The sequence below is a fragment of the Pseudophryne corroboree genome, chromosome 4 (assembly GCF_028390025.1).
Source record: "Pseudophryne corroboree isolate aPseCor3 chromosome 4, aPseCor3.hap2, whole genome shotgun sequence".
In the NCBI taxonomy this organism is placed as follows: Eukaryota; Metazoa; Chordata; class Amphibia; order Anura; family Myobatrachidae; genus Pseudophryne; species Pseudophryne corroboree.
The window spans coordinates 859,496,037-859,518,865 of NC_086447.1; the positions used below are offsets into that span (position 1 = coordinate 859,496,037).

General features: G+C 45.4%; 1 protein-coding gene across 1 annotated transcript in view; it reads left to right on the top strand.

Moving 5' to 3' along the window:
- LHCGR (luteinizing hormone/choriogonadotropin receptor) overlaps positions 1-22,829 on the top strand; it is a 444,743-nt gene that overhangs the window by 219,646 nt on the left and 202,268 nt on the right. Inside the window, exon 4 of the mRNA XM_063918688.1 lies at positions 15,541-15,615. Coding sequence (XP_063774758.1) covers positions 15,541-15,615 — 75 coding nt within the window. The remainder of the gene's footprint in view (positions 1-15,540; positions 15,616-22,829) is intronic.

The following is a 22,829-nucleotide window of genomic DNA, read 5'->3' on the forward strand; positions in this document are numbered from 1 at the left end:
CAGAGAAAGAGTGAATAAATCTTCTATAGTAGTTCGCAAACCCTAAAAAGCGCTGAATTGCTTTTAAGTTGGTGGGTTGCGCCCAACTAAGGATGGCTTGGAGCTTCTTTGGTTCCATACGGAATCCCCGAGGGGAAATAATGTACCCTAAAAAGGATACCTCCGTGACATGAAATTCACACTTCTCCAGCTTGGCATATAGGTGATTTTCACGTAATTTCTTTAGAACCTGACGCACCTGGGTAACATGTTGTTCTACAGAGTCAGAATATATCAAAATATCGTCTAAGTAGACTACAACGAATCTTCCAAGAAATTCACGGAGCACATCGTTAATGAGATCCTGGAAAACTGCCGGAGCGTTAGACAGGCCAAATGGCATAACCAGATACTCATAGTGGCCTGACTGAGTACTGAATGCCGTTTTCCACTCATCCCCTGACTTGATTCTGATGAGGTTATATGCTCCTCTCAGGTCAATCTTAGAAAAAATCACAGCCGAACGTAGCTGATCAAAGAGGACAGAGATCAGCGGCAGAGGGTAAGTATTCTTTACTGAGATTTTATTCAAAGCTCTAAAGTCAATGCAGGGTCTGAGTGAACCATCCTTCTTCTCTACGAAGAAGAAACCTGCACTTAAAGGGGATTTAGATGGCCTGATAAATCCTTTCCCAAGGCTTTCTTTCACATACTCATTCATGGCCACAGTTTCAGGACCAGACAATGCATATAACCTTCCTTTAGGCAACGTGGCACCAGGAATTAGCTCAATGGCACAATCATAAGGCCTATGGGGAGGCAGAATATCCGCATTGCCCTTGGAAAATACATCAACAAAATCCTGGTATTCCCCAGGAATGGGTGCGGGAACGGCGGCAGCTACTCGGATAGGAAGCGTAATACATTCTTTATTACAGATGGTACCCCATTGTAAGATCTCCCCCGACTGCCAATCAATGATGGGATTATGAAAGGCCAGCCAAGGGTGACCCAGAACCACAGGAACTGCTGGACAATGGGTAAGGAAAAACTCAATCTTTTCAGAATGCAGAGCTCCTACCGAGAGTAAAACAGGAGGTGTGCATAGAGAAATAACCCCATTGGACAAGGGACTCCCATCTAAACCATGCATGGTGACACACCTACCCAAGGTTAACTGAGGAATACCTAAGGCCTTGGCCCATGTTAAATCCATAAAGTTCCCTGCAGCTCCACTGTCCACAAAAGCAGAGACCGAGGAACAGAGGCTGCCAAAGGAAACTTTAGCAGGAACCAACAGTGAATTATTTGAGGAGATAAGCTGCAGACCAAAGTGAACCCCCTCACAACTCACTTGGTCAGGAAGTTTCCCGACTTGTTCGGACAACTACGGGCAAAATGTCCCTTACCTCCACAGTATAAACAAAGACCAGAATTTTGCCTCCTGGTTCTTTCTTCAGGAGACAATTTGGAAAGACCTATCTGCATAGGCTCCTCCATGTCTACAGGAATGGAAAGAACACAAGGAGTAGACCCGACAGATGCCCCTTTTTCAGCCCTCCACTCTCTGAGCCGACGATCTATCTTAATAGAGAGCTCCATGAGTTTATCGAGAGTCTCAGGAGCGGGATACTGAAGGAGACTGTCTTTTATAGATTCAGATAAGCCGAGGCGAAACTGACTGCGTAGGGCTGGGTCATTCCATCCACAGTCGTTCGACCAACGGCGAAACTCCGTACAATAACTCTCTGCGGGATTCCTACCCTGTCTAAGAGCACGCAACTGACTCTCAGCGGACGCCTCTCTATCAGGGTCGTCATACAATAGCCCTAAAGATTTTAAAAAGGCGTCTACAGACGATAAGTACGGATCGTCTGTCTTTAAACCAAAAGCCCAGGTCTGAGGATCCCCCTGAAGCAGAGAAATAATAATTCCAACCCGCTGAGCCTCCGTACCTGAGGAGACTGGTCTTAAACGAAAATAAAGTTTACAAGACTCTTTAAAATTAAAAAAACTGTTTTCTATCCCCAGAAAAACGGTCAGGCAGATGCATTTTTGGTTCAGGGATGACCCTCGGGGAAGTCCGTAACAGATCTTCCTGTGACCTCACCCGGAGGGACAGATCCTGAACCATCTGAGTAAGTTCTTGAATCTGACTAACTAGAAGCTGGCCAGGATTTGGCACAACACCGGCGGGATTCATGAGGCCGACAAAATCTCCCAACTGAATAAGTGAAAAAAAAGATTAACTCCTGTTAATTTAATTTTTTTTTTTTTTTGTCTGGCCGGTGATAATGTTATGATTCCCGTACTCCAGACCAGAGGTGATCTTATGGCAGAGGTCTGAGTACTGGGAAGATATGCTGGTTGTGGGAGCAGGAGAGCCTAGTAACCCCTGGCGCCCTAACTCCGTTGTCTCGCCCGTGTTATCAGAAATCCCCTGCGAGACTATGGTTGCTTGAGCCCATGGCAGCCGCGTTCGAAGGGCGGATTATGTCTGCCCAACCCCGATGCCCCCGCAGGTCTTAATGGGAGACAAAGGGAAATCCGAGACAGGGTGATAACAAGGGGCCCTCTGACTAAGCAACCAGGCCAGGGGTTACAAGCTAACTAACTTAAACCAAAGGTATGTGCGGACTAGCCGCCAGGGAAAAGGACAACCAAAGATCCACTGATCCGTTACTCCTATCCAGCACCGCTGGATACCAGAGTGGATCTGTGGGAGCGGAATCCTCCGCAAAAGCTCCAGAACACAAATAAACTAAATAATAAACAGTAAGCGGACAAGCCGCAACACACGGCTGCGCCGCGACTCACGAACACCACAGGATGTTAAAGGTGCTCGGTCAGACTCCAGGAATAGATGACAAACTTCCGAGTACAGGATCACTGAGGACAGGAACAACCGGATTGAGCAGGACTGGAAACTCTCTGTAGCTGACACAGGCAAACAGGAAGCTATCACCGGCGTCTGTAAGAAGTCCTGAGAGTGCCTTTATTCAGGAACCCTCCAATCAGGATCCAGACAAGGTAATCTCAGGTAATGCCGTGCAGCTTGCATGCTGCACGGCCAGCACACCAAAATATAATTAGAACAGACCCAGCAACGGGGAACGCGGCCGAACGTGGCGTCCCCGTTGCTAAGGTCAGAGCGGCTCCGTGCGCCCGGCGTCTAGCGTTGCCAGGGAGCCGGCGGCTGTACGCGCACGGCGTCCCTGGTTGCTAGGCGCCGGGCCGCACTGACGAGCGGACCCCGGCGCCTAACAGTCAGGGACCTGAAAAGTATATGTTTCCAGGACGGCTGGAGTCAGGAAAACTGACTGTTTCCAGGACGGCTGGAATCAGGAAAACTGACTCGCTATTTATCCTGTATGCACCCAACAAGCTGGGTGCTCCTGCTTCTAAGCAGACTATTGCTCGCTGGATCTGTAGCACGATTCAACTTGCACATTCTGCGGCTGGACTGCCGCACCCTAAATCTGTAAAAGCCCATTCCACGAGGAAAGTGGGCTCTTCTTGGGCAGCTGCCCGAGGGGTCTCGGCTTTACAAATTTGCCGAGCTGTTACTTGGTCGGGGTCAAACACTCTTGCAAGAGTCTACAAGTTTGATACCCTGGCTGAGGAGGACCTAGAGTTTGCTCATTCGGTGCTGCAGAGTCATCCGCACTCTCCCGCCCGTTTGGGAGCTTTGGTATAATCCCCATGGTCCTTACGGAGTCCCCAGCATCCACTTAGGACGTTAGAGAAAATAAGATTTTACTCACCGGTAAATCTATTTCTCGTAGTCCGTAGTGGATGCTGGGCGCCCATCCCAAGTGCGGATTGTCTGCAATACTTGTATATTCTTATTGCCTAACTAAAGGGTTATTGTTGAGCCATCTGTTGAGAGGCTCAGTTGTTATCATACTGTTAACTGGGTATAGTATCACGAGTTATACGGTGTGATTGGTGTGGCTGGTATGAGTCTTACCCGGGATTCAAAATCCTTCCTTATTGTGTCAGCTCTTCCGGGCACAGTATCCTAACTGAGGTCTGGAGGAGGGTCTTAGTGGGAGGAGCCAGTGCACACCAGGTAGTCCTAAAGCTTTCTTTAGTTGTGCCCAGTCTCCTGCGGAGCCGCTAATCCCCATGGTCCTTACGGAATCCCCAGCATCCACTACGGACTACGAGAAATAGATTTACCGGTGAGTAAAATCTTATTTTTTCCTGAAGACTGTAAAAAATATCCCCTCCAAAAACACTTACGTTTAACGGCCATATTCAACTGCCAGTTACCTTTGCGCATGAAATTGCAAATGGCTGCAATGTTTTTCTTATCCAATTGGCTTCAAGAATTTTAGCCACTGTAATTTCAACCAGCTTTAACCCAGCTTTTTTCTCGCAGCTTCAGAGCAGGGTGCAAAGTCTGAGGAAAATCGCTATTTTAATGTAATTGTGGGGAATTGGTTCAGAACCCCTGGGACACTCCCCATAATGATAAATTAGTCACTTAGAAGTTTTTAATTAGCTTCATTTGCCAAATAATGTCCTTTTGGGGGTGATGTTCTGCAAAGTGCATAATATTGAGTTAAAAGATGTGGGTCAGGTATATGGGGTGCGATAAGGATTGGACAGGTGTTTTAACCATTGCAACTGGGAATTATAGATTTATTTATTTTTAAATAAAAGTGACTTCAAATCACACACCAAAAAAATTCCAGTTATTTTTATTTACCCCCAAATTAAACTAAAGCATATATGTTGGCAAAAAAAAAAAAAAAATTATAATTTTTTTTACTGTTCAAAATATTTTTCTTATGAACTGTAAAATACAGCTATTCTGTTATTCAGTATTTATTTGTAGTTGTTAGAGTACACTCTGATTTCCCCATTTTTTTTTAACATTCAATTGTGAAATCCCGATAGCAGGAGTGAGGTATGATTATCTTGTACCTTGCAATGCTCCAGTTCACTCTTATCTTCTTATTACACCCAGAGAGGTAAGGAGGATGATCGTGGTCACAAATAAGTATTTATTTTTTAGAGAATTTCTTTATTCAAGGAAAATATTATAGTTCAGATAATCTAGGTCAATAACTGCACATAAATGGCTTCACCAGTTACAATACTTTAAAAGATAGCTTTTCTAAATAATATTAATATACTATACTATACTATACTATACTATACTATACTATACACTAGGCCAGCAGAAACCAATATTTATTAACCACCACTCTGGAACTGGTACTGTGAAGACCATTTGGGTTAGTAGTCACAGTTCATATATTATCTTTTAGTCATCCAAAGTAACATTTCTTTTTCAACAAATGATACACTTGTCTGAATGTTACACTAGCACAAAATATCTAATTTATAAGTTTATAAAATATGTTGTAATATCAATAACCCAAACAGGTCACTTTTCTCACATTTCAGCTTGCCATCCCCGGGAGATGGGGTGTGCTATGGGAAATGCCAGCGTGGCAGCTGGTCACGGCCGACAGAAGCAGCAATTGAATAGCTCCATAGGGTGCACAGGAGGGACAGCTGTCGGCGCTAACAATTGAATTCCCCCCGATATGTGTATTATGTTAGTTCTCTTGCACAGTTACTAATGGATAAATGTGCAGACCTGTAATGGATAAATATGCAGACCTATTTCCCCCTAGTGCCATAATGCTGAAATAGAACAACTAACTAAAATATAGCTGGTGTTCCATTCTTCACATTCCAGATGAGGATTAGGAATTAGTCCAGTAGTCTTTGCAACTCCTATAGTAAATTCATGTGTCATCCACTGGGCCCGATATTTTAAAAGCACTTTGTATTCACAACAGGGACAAGTTGTAAACTGTGTATATTTATGAACTTTAGTGTGCCAACAGTGTTTTTTTATATTTTTATTTCTAATATATATATATATATTGAAAGTGATGGATAAGATCTGAGCGACCAATGGTGGCAGCAAATTAAAAGGACTGCTAGTTTTCTTAAAAGAAGGGGGTTTATTAAGGAACAGAAAGATGTTTTATATATAAAAAAGCTTATAAAAACACACAACTGGCCAAACGGGGTTGCAACATCCAAGGTGCTAGATATTAGCACGATGGAACCCTAGGCACATAAAAATGAAAAAACATCAAAATTATTCTAGCAAGAAAACAATTAAAAATTTATACGGGGCACGTAAAAAGTTTAAAAACAAATTGGAAAGCATAGGGTTATTAAAAATACAATTCAAATGTTAAAATCTAAAAACATGGAATTGATGAGGGATAAATGAAAGTTGGAATGCAATTAAAATAATGGAGATGGATATAAGTAGCTTAACTGAGGATTCAGTAGTATCAGGATTCACTACTTGGATTCACTTCCTGATACTACTGAATCCTCAGTTAAGCTACTCATATCCATCTCCATTATTTTAATTGCATTCCAACTTTCATTTATCCCTCATCAATTCCATGTTTTTAGATTTTAACATTTGAATTGTATTTTAAAATAAAACCCCATGCTTTCCAATTTGTTTTCAAACTTTTTACGTGCCCCGTATAAATTTTTAATCGTTTTCTTGCTAGAATAATTTTGATGTTTTTTCATTTTTATGTGCCTAGGGTTCCATCGTGCTAATATCTAGCACCTTGGATGTTGCAACCCCGTTTGGCCAGTTGTGTGTTTTTATAAGCTTTTTTATATATAAAACATCTTTCTGTTCCTTAATAAACCCCCTTCTTTTAAGAAAACTAGCAGTCCTTTTAATTTGCTGCCACCATTGGTCGCTCAGATCTTATCCATCACTTTCAACTTTTAATCTTTATCCTGCACTCGTACTAGTGCAGAACCCACTTAAGAGGTAGCAGACGCCCTTTATGGATTAGGGAGTGGCGTATAGAGACTGTATATTTGGGGGTCTTTTAAGCTGACATACTGTGAAAAACTTGTGTCTACTGCATATTTTTTGGCGCTGTTTGCTCACCCCATACACATATATATATATATATATATATATATATATATATATATATATATATATATATATACTGTATACTGTGAATATATATACAATATATATATATATATATATATATATATACTGCATACTGTGATGATCCATATATTGCACATCATCCATGGTATATTCCATCAATGTAATGGGGTATCACAAAATGCATCTTTTACCATGAAATTATTATTGTGCTCATTTTTTTCCCAATTGGATGGCGTTAGAATTGGAATTTGAGCGCAACACGTATGTCAATATCTGGCACAAAAATCTTGCAGCCAATTCCATATGCCCCTAAAGGAAGAAAAGATGTATCTCTGATACTGAGGTGTATTCAATTAGCTGCGATCATGGACTTTTCCGGTGAAAAACCAGACTTTCCCCGCATTTGCGATTACACCCTCAATTAGCCGTGAAAATTTATCGGTGATATTTTTTCCGGAAATTTCACTTCACCTACTCTGAGCAGGTGAAAAGTTGGGGAAAATCCCTATTTTAAGGTAAGATGTTTGGATTTGGTTCAGAACCCCTAGGACACCCCCCTGAATGACTAATTAGGCAAGTTGAAGTTTTTAATTATTTTTAATTGGCCAATAATGACGTGTCAGTTTTGGGTTGAAAAAGTGCAAAGTGATGGAATTTCCCGTTCAAGGTATGGGACAGGTATATTGGGGTGCTTTATGAGTGGGACAGGTGTTTTTAGGCTTGCAGGTGGGAGCAGTCAGTCTGTTTACACTTTTTTTTTTAAGTACCCTAAAATAACTCAAATATATACATTTTCTTGTACCCCTAATTTAATGAGAGCATTTATTTTGCACAAGAAAAGCTTGATTTCTATCATTTTCTTACATTTAAAAAAAAACTCTTTAATGTGCTCTCTCAAGGGCCCTACACACTGGCCGATTACACTGAAAGATATGAACAATCTTGTTTATTAATGAACGAGATATCGTTCATATCTTTCAGTGTGTATGCACCAACGATGAACAATCCACGGCCCCGCGGTCGTTCATCGTTGGTGCCAGCTCGTTTATGCCTGGAAGCCAATATGGACAATATCGTCCATATTAGCATGCAGGGCTATGGGGCCAGGTGATGGGGGGGGGGGGTGTAACTGCATCCCAATCACCTGGAGGAAAGATAGATCTTGCCCCCTCCCATGCCAACTCGTAAAATGGATAACATGCCAATATCCTACGAAAATCAGTTGTATCGCTCAAATCAGTTTTTACCATCCAGTTACAGACCATTTCCCGATAACCTGTTATCGCTCACATTCGCCCATGGATGCAGCTCCATGCAACTTTATACTGCTAAGTTGACGCATGCGCAGAGTGAAATCTCAGACAATGATGAATGCGCAGTAGCATAAATATTGCTGATTCCATCTGCAATCTTTGTGATATGCAGACAATATCGAGGGTATTTTAACGACCACCAGAGAATACAGAGAGCACTTTAGTGAATAACCAAACAATACTGAGAACAATTTTGTGACCGTCAGACAATAATTTGAGCAGTTCAAAGACCATCAAACAATACTGATTTTAGTAACTGCCATACACGACTTAAAGCATTTTTGTGACTGCCAGACAATATGGAGAACATTTTTGTGACCGCCATATAACACAGAGACCCTCAGTGCCCCCCATATAATGCAGGGCAATGCAGTGCCTGCCATATAATGAAGTGTTGCAGTGCCTGCCATATAATGCAGAGTGTCGCAGTGCCTGTCATATAATGCTGTGTTGCAGTGCCCACCATACAATGCAGAAAGTGTTGCAATGACTGCCATATTATGCAGAGAGTATTGCAGTGACTGCCATATTATACAGAGTGTTGCAGTGCCTGCCAGAACCACCTGCCCACGTGTACAACCACTCTATGTCCCAGAGATCCACCTGTCATTATAGACACATACAGTATATACAGAGTTACACATATACAGTATTACAGACATATATATATATATATATATATATATATGTACAGTTACATATATATATATATATATATATGTACAGTTACATATATATATATATATATATATATATATATATATATATATATATACAAAGACACATATATATTTACACTGACACAATATAATTTAATGTTTCTCATACCTTACAGATTGACATTTATCACTGAATGAGAACTGTGGCAGCTCCATCCCTCCTATCTCCCATGTTACACTGCAGGGACCAGTACTGGGTAGCCCAGTGCCATGCTACAAAACTGCCACCTTCTTCTTCTGTCTCTTCTTTTGATCATCGAGGAGGGGGACCTAGAAGGAGGGGGGCCTGGGACATATGCACCAGAGACCCCCTTATTGTGAGCCACCATTCAATGTAAGCAGCTGACCCCTTCTGCCTGCCTGGATAGGAGGTAAGAGTAGGGGAGGTAAGAAAAGCAGGAGGAGGCGGAGCTGCGCTGGCTGACAGCAGTCACACACTCACAACGTGGAGCAGGGAAGAAGTGTTTGTTCAGATAGTGCCGCTACGACTAATAAGAGCAGCAGCCATCGCAGGCATCAGATGAATGATGCTTAGTGAATAGCATAGACCATCTTCAGACAGCGTTATCCACAGGTTCCCTCCGGTTCTCAGCTCCATTTTCCGCTTTGACAGGCAAAGCAGAGTCTGATTGTCAGCTCTGTAACCCTGGCCATATGATGTTTGCTGTAAACCGGCATTTACAGCAGAGATCAGATGACGGGTCACAGAGCTGGTAGCCGGCGATCAGATGACCGGAGGTCGGAGGAGCGCATGGGGGCACCGATCACCGGGTAAGTGCAGGAAGCGGGGCGGGTATGCTTTCTAGCAAGCTGTCCCTGCATGCGATATTTGATACATCCCTGTGACGTATTGAATTATTGCATTATGGATTGGGACGGTTTTATCGCATCACATGCATATCTGAGATGCGGATTGTGATAAATATGCCCCAAATGTACCTTTTAGAGTATTATACTGTATTTCTCTAACGTCCTAGTGGATGCTGGGGACTCCGTCAGGACCATGGGGGATAGCGGCTCCGCAGGAGACAGGGCACAAAAGCAAGCTTTTAGGATCACATGGTGTGTACTGGCTCCTCCCCCTATGACCCTCCTCCAAGCCTCAGTTAGGTTTTTGTGCCCGTCCGAGCAGGGTGCAATCTAGGTGGCTCTCTTAAAGAGTTGCTTAGAAAAAGTTTTTAGGTTCTTTCTTTTCAGTGAGTCCTGCTGGCAACAGGCTCACTGCATCGAGGGACTTAGGGGAGAGAAGTGAACTCACCTGCGTGCAGGATGGATTGGCTTCTTAGGCTACTGGACACCATTAGCTCCAGAAGGAGTCGGAACACAGGTCTCGCCCTGGGGTTCGTCCCGGAGCCGCGCCGCCGACCCCCCTTGCAGATGCTGAAGATTGAAGAGGTCCGGAACCAGGCGGCAGAAGACTTTCAGTCTTCATCAGGTAGCGCACAGCACTGCACCTGTGCGCCATTGTTGTCAGCACACTTCACACAGCGGTCACGGAGGGTGCAGGGCGCGGGGGGGGGCGCCCTGGGCAGCAATGTATAATACCTGTATGGCGAAAAATACATCACATATAGCCCTTGAGGCTATATGGATGTATTTAACCCCTGCCAGATATCACAAACTCCGGAGAAGAAGCCCGCCGAAAAGGGGGCGGGGCCTATTCTCCTCAGCACACAGCGCCATTTTCCCTCACAGAAATGCTGGTGGGAAGGCTCCCATGCTCTCCCCTGCACTGCACTACAGAAACAGGGTTAAAACAGAGAGGGGGGGCACTGATTTGGCGATATGAATATATATTAAATGCTATAAGTGAGGAACACTTATATAAAGGTTGTCCCTATATAATTATAGCGTTTTGGTGTGTGCTGGCAAACTCTCCCTCTGTCTCCCCGAAGGGCTAGTGGGTCCTGTCCTCTTTCAGAGCATTCCCTATGTGTGTGCTGTATGTCGGTACGTGTGTGTCGACATGTATGAGGAAAATGTTGGTGAGGAGGCGGAGCAAATTGCCTGTAATGGTGATGTCACTCTCTAGGGAGTCGACACCGGAATGGATGGCTTATTTATGGAATTACGTGATAATGTCAACACGCTGCAAGCCGGTTGACGACATGAGACGGCCGGCGAACAAATTAGTACCTGCCCAGGCGTCTCAAACACTGTCAGGGGCTGTAAAACGCCCATTTACCTCAGTCGGTCGACACAGACCCAGACACGGACACTGATTTCAGTGTCGACGGTGAAGAAACATTCGTATTTTCCTTTAGGGCCACACGTTAAGGGCAATGAAGGAGGTGTTACATATTTCTGATACTACAAGTACCACAAAAAAGGGTATTATGTGGGATGTGAAAAAACTACCTGTAGTTTTTCCTGAATCAGATAAATTAAATGAAGTGTGTGATGATGCGTGGGTTTCCCCCGATAGAAAATTATTGGCGGTATACCCTTTCCCGCCAGAAGTTAGGGCGCGTTGGGAAACACCCCTTAGGGTGGATAAGGCGCTCACATGCTTATCAGAACAAGTGGCGGTACCATCTACAGATAGGGCCGTACTTAAGGAGCCAGCTGATAGGAGGCTGGAAAATATCCTAAAAAGTATACATACACATGCTGGTGTTATACTGCGACCAGCGATCGCCTCAGCCTGGATGTGCAGAGCTGAGGTGGCTTGGTCGGATTCCCTGACTAAAAATATTGATACCCTTGACAGGGACAGTATTTTATTGACTATAGAGCATTTAAAGGATGCATTTCTATATATGCGAGATGCGCAGAGGGATATTTGCACTCTGGCATCAAGAGTAAATGCGATGTCCATATCTGCAAGAAGATGTTTATGGACACGACAGTGGTCAGGTGATGCAGATTCCAAACGGCACAAAGATGTATTGCCGTATAAAGGGGAGGAGTTATTTGGGGTCGGTCCATGGGACCTGGTGGTCATGGCAACTGCTGGAAAATCCACCGTTTTTTACCCTAAGTCACATCTCTGCAGAAAAAGACACCGTCTTTTCAGCCTCAGTCCTTTCGTCCCTATAAGAGTCATATCTGCCCAGGGATAGAGGAAAGGGAAGAAGACTGCAGCAGGCAGCCCATTCCCAGGAACAGAAGCCCTCAAACGCTTCTACCAAGTTCTCAGCATGACGCTGGGACCGTACAGGACCCCTGGATCCTACAAGTAGTGTCCAAGGGGTACAGATTGGAATGTCGAGACGTTTCCCCCTCGCAGGTTCCTGTAGTCTGCTGTACCAATGTCTCCCTCCGACAGGGAGGCAGTATTGAAAACAATTCACAAGCTGTATTCCCAGCAGGTGATAATCAAAGTACCCCTCCTACAACAAGGAAAGGGGTATTATTCCACACTATATGGTGGTACTGAAGCCAGAAGGCTAGGTGAGACCTATTCTAAATCTGAAATATTTGAACACTTACAAAAGTTCAAATCCAGATGGAGTCACTCAGAGCAGTGATAGCGAACCGGGAAGAAGGGGACTATATGGTGTCCCGGGACATCAGGGATGCTTACCTCCATGTCCCCAAAAATTTGCCTTTCTCACCGAGGGTACCTCAGGTTCGTGGTACAGAACTGTCACTATCAGTTTCAGACGATGCCGTTGGATTGTCCAAGGCACCCCGGGTCCTTACCAAGGTAATGACCGAAATGAGGATTCGTCTTCAAAGAAAATGGACGACTTCCTGATAAGAACAAGGTCCAGAGAACAGTTGGAGGTCGGAGTAGCACTATCTCAAGTAGTTCTACGACAACACGGGTGGATTCTAAATATTCCAAAACCGCAGTTGTTCCGACGACACGTCTGCTGGTCCTAGGGATGATTCTGGACACAGTCCAGAAAAAGGTGTTTCTCCCAGAGGAGAAAGCCAGGGAGTTATCCGAGCTAATCGGGATCCTCCTAAAAACCAGGAAAAGTGTCAGTGCATCATTGCACAAGAGTCCTGGTAAAAATGGTGGCTTATTACGAAGCGATTCCATTCGGCAGATTTCACGCAAGAACTCTTCAGTGGGATCTGCTGGACAAATGGTCCGGATCGCATCTTCAGATGCATCAGCGGATAACCCTATATCCAAGGACAAGGGTGTCTCTCCTGTGGTGATTACAGAGTGCTCATCTTCTAGAGGGCCGCAGATTCGGCATTCAGGATTGGGTGCTGGTGACCACGGAGGCCAGCCTGAGAGGCTGGAGAGCAGTCACACAGGGAAAAAATTTCCAGGGAGTGTGATCAAGTCTGGAGAATTCTCTCCACATAAATATACTGGAGCTAAGAGCAAATTTATAATGCTCTAAACTTAGCAAGACCCCTGCTTCAAGGTCAGCCGGTATTGATCCAGTGGGATAACATCACGGCAGTCGCCCACGTAAACAGAAAGGGCGGCACAAGAAGCAGGAGGGCAGTGGCAAAACTGCAAGGATTTTTCGCTAGGCGGAAAATCATGTGATAGCACTGTCAGCAGTGTTCATTCCGGGAGTGGACGACTGGGAAGCAGACTTCCTCAGCAGGCACGACCTCCACCCGGGAGAGTGGGAACTTCATCGGGAAGTTTTCCGCATGATTGTGAACCGTTGGGAAAGACCAAAGGTGGACATGATGGCATCCCGCCCGAACAAAAAACGGGACAGGTATTGCGCCAGGTCACGAGACCTTCAGGCGATAGCTGTGGATGTCCTGGTAACACCGCGGGTGTAACAGTCGGTGTATGTGTTCCCTCCTCTGCTTCTCATAACCAAGGTATTGAGAATTATAAGACGTAGAGGAGTAAGAACTATACTCGTGGCTCCGGATTGGCCAAGAGGGACTTGGTACCCAGAATTTCAAGAGATGCTCACAGAGGACTAATGGCCTCGGGAGCTAAGAAGGGACTTGTTTCAGCAAGTACCATGTCTGTTCCAAGACTTACCGCGGCTGCGTTTGACGGATGGCGGTTGAACGCCGGATCCTAAGGGAAAAGGCATTCCGGAAGAGGTCATACCTACCCTGGTCAAAGCCAGGAAGGAGGTGACCACACAACGTTATCACCACATGTGGTGAAAATATGTTGCGTGGGTGAGGCCAGGAAGGCCCCACGAAGAAATTTCAACTAGGTCGATTTCTGCACTTCCTGCAAACAGGAGTGTCTATGAGCCTCAAATTGGGGTCCATTAAGGTTCAAGTTTCGGCCCTGTAGATTTTCTTCCAGAAAGAATTGGCTTCAGTTCCTGAAGTCCAGACATTTGTCAAGAGAGTATTGCATATACAGCCCCTTTTGTGCCTCCAGTGGCACCGTGGGATCTCAACGTAGTGTTGGGATTCCTCAAATCATATTGGTTTGAACCGCTCAAATCTGTGGATTTGAAATATCTCACATGGAAAGTGACCATGCTGTTGGCCCTGGCCTCGGCCAGGCGAGTGTTAGAATTGGCGGCTTTGTCTTACAAAAGCCCATATTTGATTTTCCATTCGGACAGGGCAGAACTGCGGACTCATCCCCAGTTTCTTCCTAAGGTGGTGTCAGCGTTTCACCTGAAACAACCTATTGTGGTGCCTGCGGCTACTAGGGACTTGGAGGACTCCAAGTTGCTAGACGTTGTCAGGGCCCTGAAAATATATATATATATATATATAATTCCAGGACGGCTGGAGTCAGAAAGTCTGACTTGCTGTTTATATTGTATGCACCCAAAAAAGCTGGGTGCTCCTGCTTCTAAGCAGACTATTGCTCGTTGGATTTGTAGTACAATTCAGCTTGCACATTCTGTGGCAGGCCTGCCACAGCCAAAATCTGTAAATGCCCATTCCACAAGGAAGGTGGGCTCATCTTGGGCGGCTGCCCGAGGGGTCTCGGCTTTACAACTTTGCCGAGCAGCTACGTGGTCAGGGGGGAACACGTTTGTAAAATTTTACAAATTTGATACCCTGGCTGAGGAGGACCTGGAGTTCTCTCATTCGGTGCTGCAGAGTCATCCGCACTCTCCCGCCCGTTTGGGAGCTTTGGTATAATCCCCATGGTCCTGACGGAGTCCCCAGCATCCACTAGGACGTTAGAGAAAATAAGATTTTACTTACCGATAAATCTATTTCTCATAGTCCGTAGTGGATGCTGGGCGCCCATCCCAAGTGCGGATTGTCTGCATTACTTGTACATAGTTATTGTTACAAAAATCGGGTTATTATTGTTGTGAGCCATCTTTTTTTAGAGGCTACTTCTTTGTTATCATACTGTTAACTGGGTTCAGATCACAAGTTGTACGGTGTGATTGGTGTGGCTGGTATGAGTCTTACCCGGGATTCAAGATCCTTCCTTATTGTGTACGCTCGTCCGGGCACAGTACCTAATTGAGGCTTGGAGGAGGGTCATAGGGGGAGGAGCCAGTACACACCATGTGATCCTAAAAGCTTGCTTTTGTGCCCTGTCTCCTGCGGAGCCGCTATCCCCCATGGTCCTGACGGAGTCCCCAGCATCCACTACGGACTATGAGAAATAGATTTATCGGTAAGTAAAATCTTATTATTTTATAGATATAATTTGAAATAAAACAAATAATTTTTATTTATTTTTTTGCAGAACTATCCGGAACACAAAAAACCTGATCCATATTGGATGTGGAGCCTTTGCATACCTACAAAGCCTAAAATACTTGTAAGTTGGTTCTTTTTTTTTCTGTAATGCACACAAATTATTGTGAAGTTTATCTACAGTACAAATTTGTGTCATGTAAATTCCGCTTTGTCCCCACCTCTTATACTGTATATACATTCTACCTGCCGTGATGGGTAGCAGATAGACGGGAAATGGAAATATATACTGTAAATCCACGTGTTTGTGCCGTTTGTGTCTGTGTACAGTAGGTGCAATTATGTCACTAGAATTCTACACCCGCACAATATATTCCAGTGTGCTCTGACACATAGATTTTGTAAAATGTTGGGTTTTATTGAAGACCAGTCAAAAATGTGCAAGTGCCTTTGATATACTGATATACTCTAGTCCTCGTTACGCTTGAGATAACATGTTTGGGTTCACATGCAGATTCAGTGAATATCCCTCTTTTTTCTCCTACGTCCTAGAGCAGGCCTGGCCAACCCGTGGCTCTCCAGCTGTTGTGAAACTACAAGTCCCATCATGCTTTGCTACAGTTTTGCTATTAGGGAAGGCTAAAACTGTGGCAGGGCATGCTGGGATGTGTAGTTTCACAACATCTGGAGAGCCACAGGTTGGCCAGGCCTGTCCTAGAGGATGCTGGGGACACTTCAAGAACCATGGGGTATAGACGGGATCCGCAGGAGACATGGGCACTTTAAGACTTTGAATGGGTGTGAACTGGCTCCCCCCTCTATGCCCCTCCTCCAGACTCCAGTGTAGAATTGTGCCCAGTGAGACTGGTCACACACAGGGGAGCTCTACTGAGTTTCTCTGAAAAGACTTATGTTAGGTTTTTTATTTTCAGGGAGAACTGCTGGCAACGGTCTCCCTGCATCGTGGGACTTAGGGGAGAGAAGTCAGACCTACTTCTAATGAGTTCAAAGGCTCTGCTTCTTGGCTACAGGACACCAATAGCTCCTGAGGGTTTGGAACACTAGGTACACCTAGGGGTTTACTCCCAGAGCCCGCCGTCACCCCCCCTTGCAGAGCCAGAAGTCAGAAGACAGGTGAGTAGAAGAAGATAGAAGACTTCAGTGACGGCTTCTGGGTCACCGCACTGCGCGCCATGCTCCCATACACAGCAGCACTACAGGGTGCAGGGAGCGGGGGGGGGGGCGCCCTGGGCAGCATAAAAAATCCTCATACAAGCTGGCAAAGTGGATAAGATGTGCCAAGGCACAAAATCCTGACCCCCACCTGCGTTTTTATATTATAAAATAGCGGGCTGAAGCGCGCCATTGAGGGGGCGGGGCTTAGCCCCCACAGCTCTCAGCACCATTTTCTCTTCACAGAAAGCTGTAGAGATGCTGGTCCTTGCCTCCACACTGCTGTAACAAGTAACAGGGTGCAAAACGGCGGGGGGGGGGGGGGGGGGAGTCACTGTTAATTTGGCTAATATAAGTTATAAAAGCGCTAGAAACAGGTCTGGGCTTTATATTAAAGTTTCAGTACTGGGATTGAGCGCTGGGTTGAGAGCTGGCAAACTCCCTCTGTGTTTCTCTGACAGGCTTTACTGTGGGTCTGTCCCCTATCTGCCCAGTGTGTCAGTGGGTGTCGGTACACGTATGTCGGCATGTCTGAGGCTGAGTGTTCTTCCCAGGAGGAGACTGTGTTAGGGACAGAAACGGCTGTGGGAGTGACCATGTCGGCACTGCCAACTCCTGATTGGGTAAATGTGTTGACTGCCTTGAATGCTAATGTGGCTCTTATTAATAAGAGATTGGATAAATCTGAATCTCAGAACCAGGCATGGAAGAAATCTGTGGAGGATGTGTTATCACAGGTCCAGACCCCCTCGGGGTCACATAAACGTTCATTTGCTCAATTGGTAGACACAGATACCGACACGGACACTGATTCCAGTGTCGACTATAGTGATGCCAGATTAGACCCAAAATGGGCAAAGAATATTCAGTACATGACTGTGGCAATAAAAGACATGTTAAATATCACTGAGGACCCTGCTGTTCCTGATACTAGGGTCTGTATGTATAAGGGAAAGAAACTTGAGGTAACATTTCCGCCCTCTCATGAACTGAATACTTTTTTTGAAAAAATGTGGGAAAATCCTGACAAAAAGTTTCTGATTTCCAAGAGGATTCAGGTGGCGTATCCGTTCCCCTCTGGGGATAGAGAAAAGTGGGAGTCTTCCCCCATTGTGGACAAGGCCCTATCACGGTTGTCTAAAAAGGTGGCATTGGCGTGGGTGAGTAGTGCTATCGAAAAGTGGGCAGATAACTTGGCATCTGATATAGATACCCTAGATAGGGATAGCATCCTGTTAACTCTGGGTTATATCAGGGACGCTGCGGCCTACCTAAAGGAGGCGGCGAGGGATATTGGCATTTTGGGAGCAAAAGCCAATGCCATGGCAATTTCAGCTAGGAGGGCATTGTGGATTCATCAATGGAATGCTGATGCTGACTCTAAGAAAGCTATGGAGTCACTCCCATATAAAGGTGGTGTCTTGTTTGTTGATGGTCTCACTGAGCTGGTATCTACGGCTACCGCGGGTAAGTCGTCTTTTTTGCCTTATGTTCCTCCACAACAAAAGAAAGGCCATTTTCAGATGCAGTCCTTTCGGCCAAATAAATACAAAAAAGGCCGAGGTTATTCCTTCCTCTAATAGGGGAAGAGGAAAAGGGTAAAAGATCTCCGGCCGTCGGACGGTTCAGTCAGACCAATTCTTAACCTAAAGTCCCTCAATCTTTACCTAAGAAAATTCAAATTCAAGATGGAATCTCTCCGAGCAGTGATCTCCAGTCTGGAGGAAGGGGATTTCATGGTGTCGGTCGACATAAAGGATGCCTACTTACACATCCCCATATATCCTCCGCATCAGGCTTACCTAAGGTTTGCTATTCAGGATTGTCATTACCAATTTCAGACGTTGCCGTTTGGTCTGTCCACGGCTCCGTGGATTTTCACCAAGGTAATGGCGGAAATTATGATTCTCCTTCGCAGGCAAGGAGTCACAATTATCCCTTACTTGGACGATCTCCTGATAAAGGCGAGATCCAAGGACAAACTGGTCCAGGACATTACGCTATCCCTGACAGTTCTACAACAACATGGTTGGATCCTAAACTTGCCAAAGTCACAGTTGAATCCGACAAAACGGCTGTCGTTCTTGGGAATGATTCTGGACACAGAATTACAGATAGTGTTTCTTCCAGAAGTTTGGTCAAACAGATTCTGAAACCGGCGAGAGTGTCGATCCATCAATGCACTCGTTTGCTGGGAAAGATGGTGGCGGCCTATGAGGCCATTCAATTTGGCAGGTTCCATGCCAGAGTGTTTCAGTGGGACCTGTTGGACAAGTGGTCCGGATCCCATCTACACATGCACCAGAAAATAATCCTGTCCTCCAGGACCAGAATCTCATTCCTGTGGTGGCTGCACAGCTCTCGCCTCCTAGAGGGACGCGGGTTCGGGATCCAGGACTGGATCCTAGTAACCACGGATATGAGTCTCCGGGGCTGGGGAGCAGTCACACAGGGGGAAAACTTCCAGGGAAGATGGACAAGCCAGGAAGTTTGTCTACACATAAACGTTCTAGAGTTAAGAGCAGTTAAGAGCATTTACAATGGTCTTCTTCAAGCGGAAAGTCTCCTTCGAAACCTGCCCATACTAATCCAGTCGGACAATATAACAGCAGTAGCGCGCATAAACCGCCAGGGCGGAACAAAGAGCAGAGCGGCAATGGCAGAGGCCACAAAAGTTCTCCGCTGGGCGGAAAGACATACAAGCGCTCTGTCAGCAATCTTCATTCCAGGAGTGGACAACTGGGAAGCAGACTTCCTCAGCAGACACGATCTCCATCCAGGAGAGTGGGGTCTTCATCAAGAGGTCTTCGCAGAAGTGATAAGTCTTTGGGGAATTCCTCAAATAGACATGATGGCGTCTCGCCTCAACAAGAAACTTCAGAGATATTGTTCCAGGTCGAGGGACCCTCAAGCAATAGCTGTGGACACCCTAGTGACAACATGGGTGTTTTAGTCGGTGTATGTGTTCCCTCCGCTTCCACTCATACCAAAGGTGCTAAAGATCATAAGAACAAGGATTCAGGCGATCCTCATTGTTCCGGACTGGCCGAGGAGGGCTTGGTATCCAGATCTTCAGGAATTACTCATAGGAGATCCCTGGCCTCTTCCTCTACGAGAGGATCTGTTACAGCAGGGGCCATGCGTATATCACGACTTACTGCGGCTACGTTTGACGGCTTGGCGGTTGAACACCGGATCTTAGCCCGAAAGGCTATTCCCAGTGAAGTCATTCCCACACTTCTTCAGGCTAGGAAAGATGTAACGGCAAAACATTATCACCGTATTTGGAGAAAATATGTGTCTTGGTGTGAATCCAAGAGGGCTCCTACGGAAGAATTTCAGCTGGGGCGTTTTCTCCATTTTCTGCAAGCAGGTGTGGATTCGGGCCTGAAGTTAGGCTCCATAAAAGTACAAATTTTGGCTTTATCAATTTTCTTTCAAAAAGAATTGGCCTCACTTCCGGAAGTTCAGACTTTCGTGAAGGGCGTAATGCACATCCAACCTCCTTTTGTGCCCCCAGTGGCACCATGGGATCTTAATGTGGTGTTGCAGTTCCTTCAATCTCATTGGTTTGAACCTTTACAGAAGGTAGAGTTGAAAATTCTCACTTGGAAAGTGGTCATGTTATTGGCCTTAGCATCCGCGAGGCGGGTGTCTGAGTTAGCGGCTTTGTCTCACAACAGTACTTATTTAATCTTCCATGAAGATAGAGCAGAGTTGAGGACTCGCCAACAATTTCTGCCGAAGGTGGTTTCATCGTTCCACATGAACCAGCCTATTGTGGTGCCGGTGGCTACTGACGTCTTTGCTGAATCAAAATCTCTCGATGTGGTCAGGGCTTTAAAGATTTATGTCACCAGAAAGGCTCCACTTAGGAAAACTGAAGCTTTGTTTGTCCTGTATGCTTCCAACAAGATTGGAAATCCTGCTTCCAAGCAGATTATTGTGCGCTGGATCTGTCATACGATTCAGCAGGCTCATTCTACGGCTGGATTGTTGTTACCGAAATCAGTGAAGGCCCACTCTAACAGAAAGGTGGGCTCATCCTGGGCGGCTGCCCGGGGGGTCTTGGCATTGCAACTCTGCCGAGCAGCTACTTGGTCGGGTTCAAACACTTTTGCGAAATTTTACAAGTTTGATACCCTGGCTGAGGAGGACCTCGTTTGGTCAATCGGTGCTGCAGAGTCATCCGCACTCTCCCGCCCATTCTAGTGCTTTGGTATAAACCCCATGGTTCTTGAAATGTCCCCAGCATCCTCTAGGATGTATGAGAAAATAGTATTTTAATACCTACCGATAAATCCTTTTCTCTTAGTCCGTAGAGGATGCTGGGCGCCCGTTCCAGTGCGGACTCTATCTGCAGTTATTGCTTATTAGTTATTAGTTAGGTTACACACAAGTTGTGGTTCTGTTATAGTCAGCCTGTTGCTGACATGGTTCATGCCGTTGACTGGTTTTCTGTTAAATGCCATGTTGTACGGCGTGTTTGAGGTGTGAGCTGGTATGTATCCCACCTTAGTTAACAATAAATCCTTTTCCTCGAAATGTCCGTCTCCCTGGGCACAGTTCCTATAACTGGAGTCTGGAGGAGGGCCATAGAGGGAGGAGCCAGTTCACACCCATTCAAAGTCTTAAAGTGCCCATGTCTCCTGCGGATCCCGTCTATACCCCATGGTTCTTGAAGTGTCCCCAGCATCCTCTACGGTCTAAGAGAAAAGGATTTACCGGTAGGTATTGAAATCCTATTTTTTGTTTGTCTTTTGTTTTTTAGATCAGTGCTTTACTTCTTCAGTATGAGAAGAGGCCTCATTGAAACCGTGTGTTTTAAGGATGTAGTGTTAGGAAATTTATGTTCCCCCCCCCTATAATTCTGTGCTATGAGTTTGATTTGTAAGTGATAGATTTTCTGTCTAACTTGGCTTTTGTGCAAGCTGGAGACACAGCCCTGGGAGCCGAGCAGTGAAAATGAAGAGTGGCTTTCCCTGCCAATAATTCTGTCTGGCTTTTTATAAGTTGCTTAGAGTGGTGTTCCCTAAATTTGGTCCTCAAGCCACACTAATAGTTAAGGGTATAAGGATAGCCATACTCAGTCATTTTGCTTTAACCATATCTGCTTATCCATGGATATCCTTAAAACGTGTCTACATCCACCTCACTGTCTTTCTTTCTTCCCACTCACTGCTTGACCCTTTCCAGTCTGGTTTCTGTCCTCTGCACTCCACTGAAACTGCCCTCATGAAAGTCTGCAATGACCTTGCTGCTAAATCCAGGGGCTACTACTCTCTGCTTATTCTCCTTGACCTCTCTGCTGCTTTTGACACTGTAGACCACCCTCTCCTCCTGCAAATCCTTTACTCCCTTGGTTTGCATGATACTGCTCTCTCCTGGCTGTCCTCCTACCTTTCTGACCATTCTTTCTCTGTCTCCTCTCATGACTCCACCTCCCCCCCACTTCCTCTACCAGTAGGTGTCCCCCAAGGTTCTGTTGTTGGGCCTCTCCTTTTCTGTCTCTACACATCCTTATTAGGTGAATTAGGTGAGCTCATTAGCTCTTTTGACTTATAATATCATCTCTACACTGAAGATACTCAAATCTACCTTTCCTCCTCTGACCTCCTCACTCGTATCTCCAACTGTCTCTCTGCTATCTCTGGATGTCCCAGCGCTTTCTTAAACTTAAGATGTCTGAGACTGAGCTGAACATCTTCCCTCCCTCCCGCATAACCTCAACTTCCACAATTTAATTATCCATTGATGGCACAACTATCTCCTCTAGCCCCCAAGTGTGATGTCTTGGAGTAATCCTTGACTTCTCCCTCTACTTCAAACCACACATTCAGTACCTCTCACAAACCTGCCGTTTCCATCTCAAAAACATCTCCAGGATCAGACCCTTTCTCACCCAGCATGCTACTAAGACCCTCATCCACTCACTGGTCATCTCCAGATTGGACTACTGCAATCTTCTATCTGGCCTCCCTCAAAAATGCCTCTCTCCACTCCAATCTATCCTCAGTGCTGCTGCCCATCTCATCTTCCTCACGAAACGTACTACATTCACATCCCCTCTCTTGCAGGAACTTCACTGGCTACCATTCCCATTCAGAATCCAATTCAAGCTTCTCATACTCACCTACAAAGCCCTCATCCACTCTTCTCCCTCTT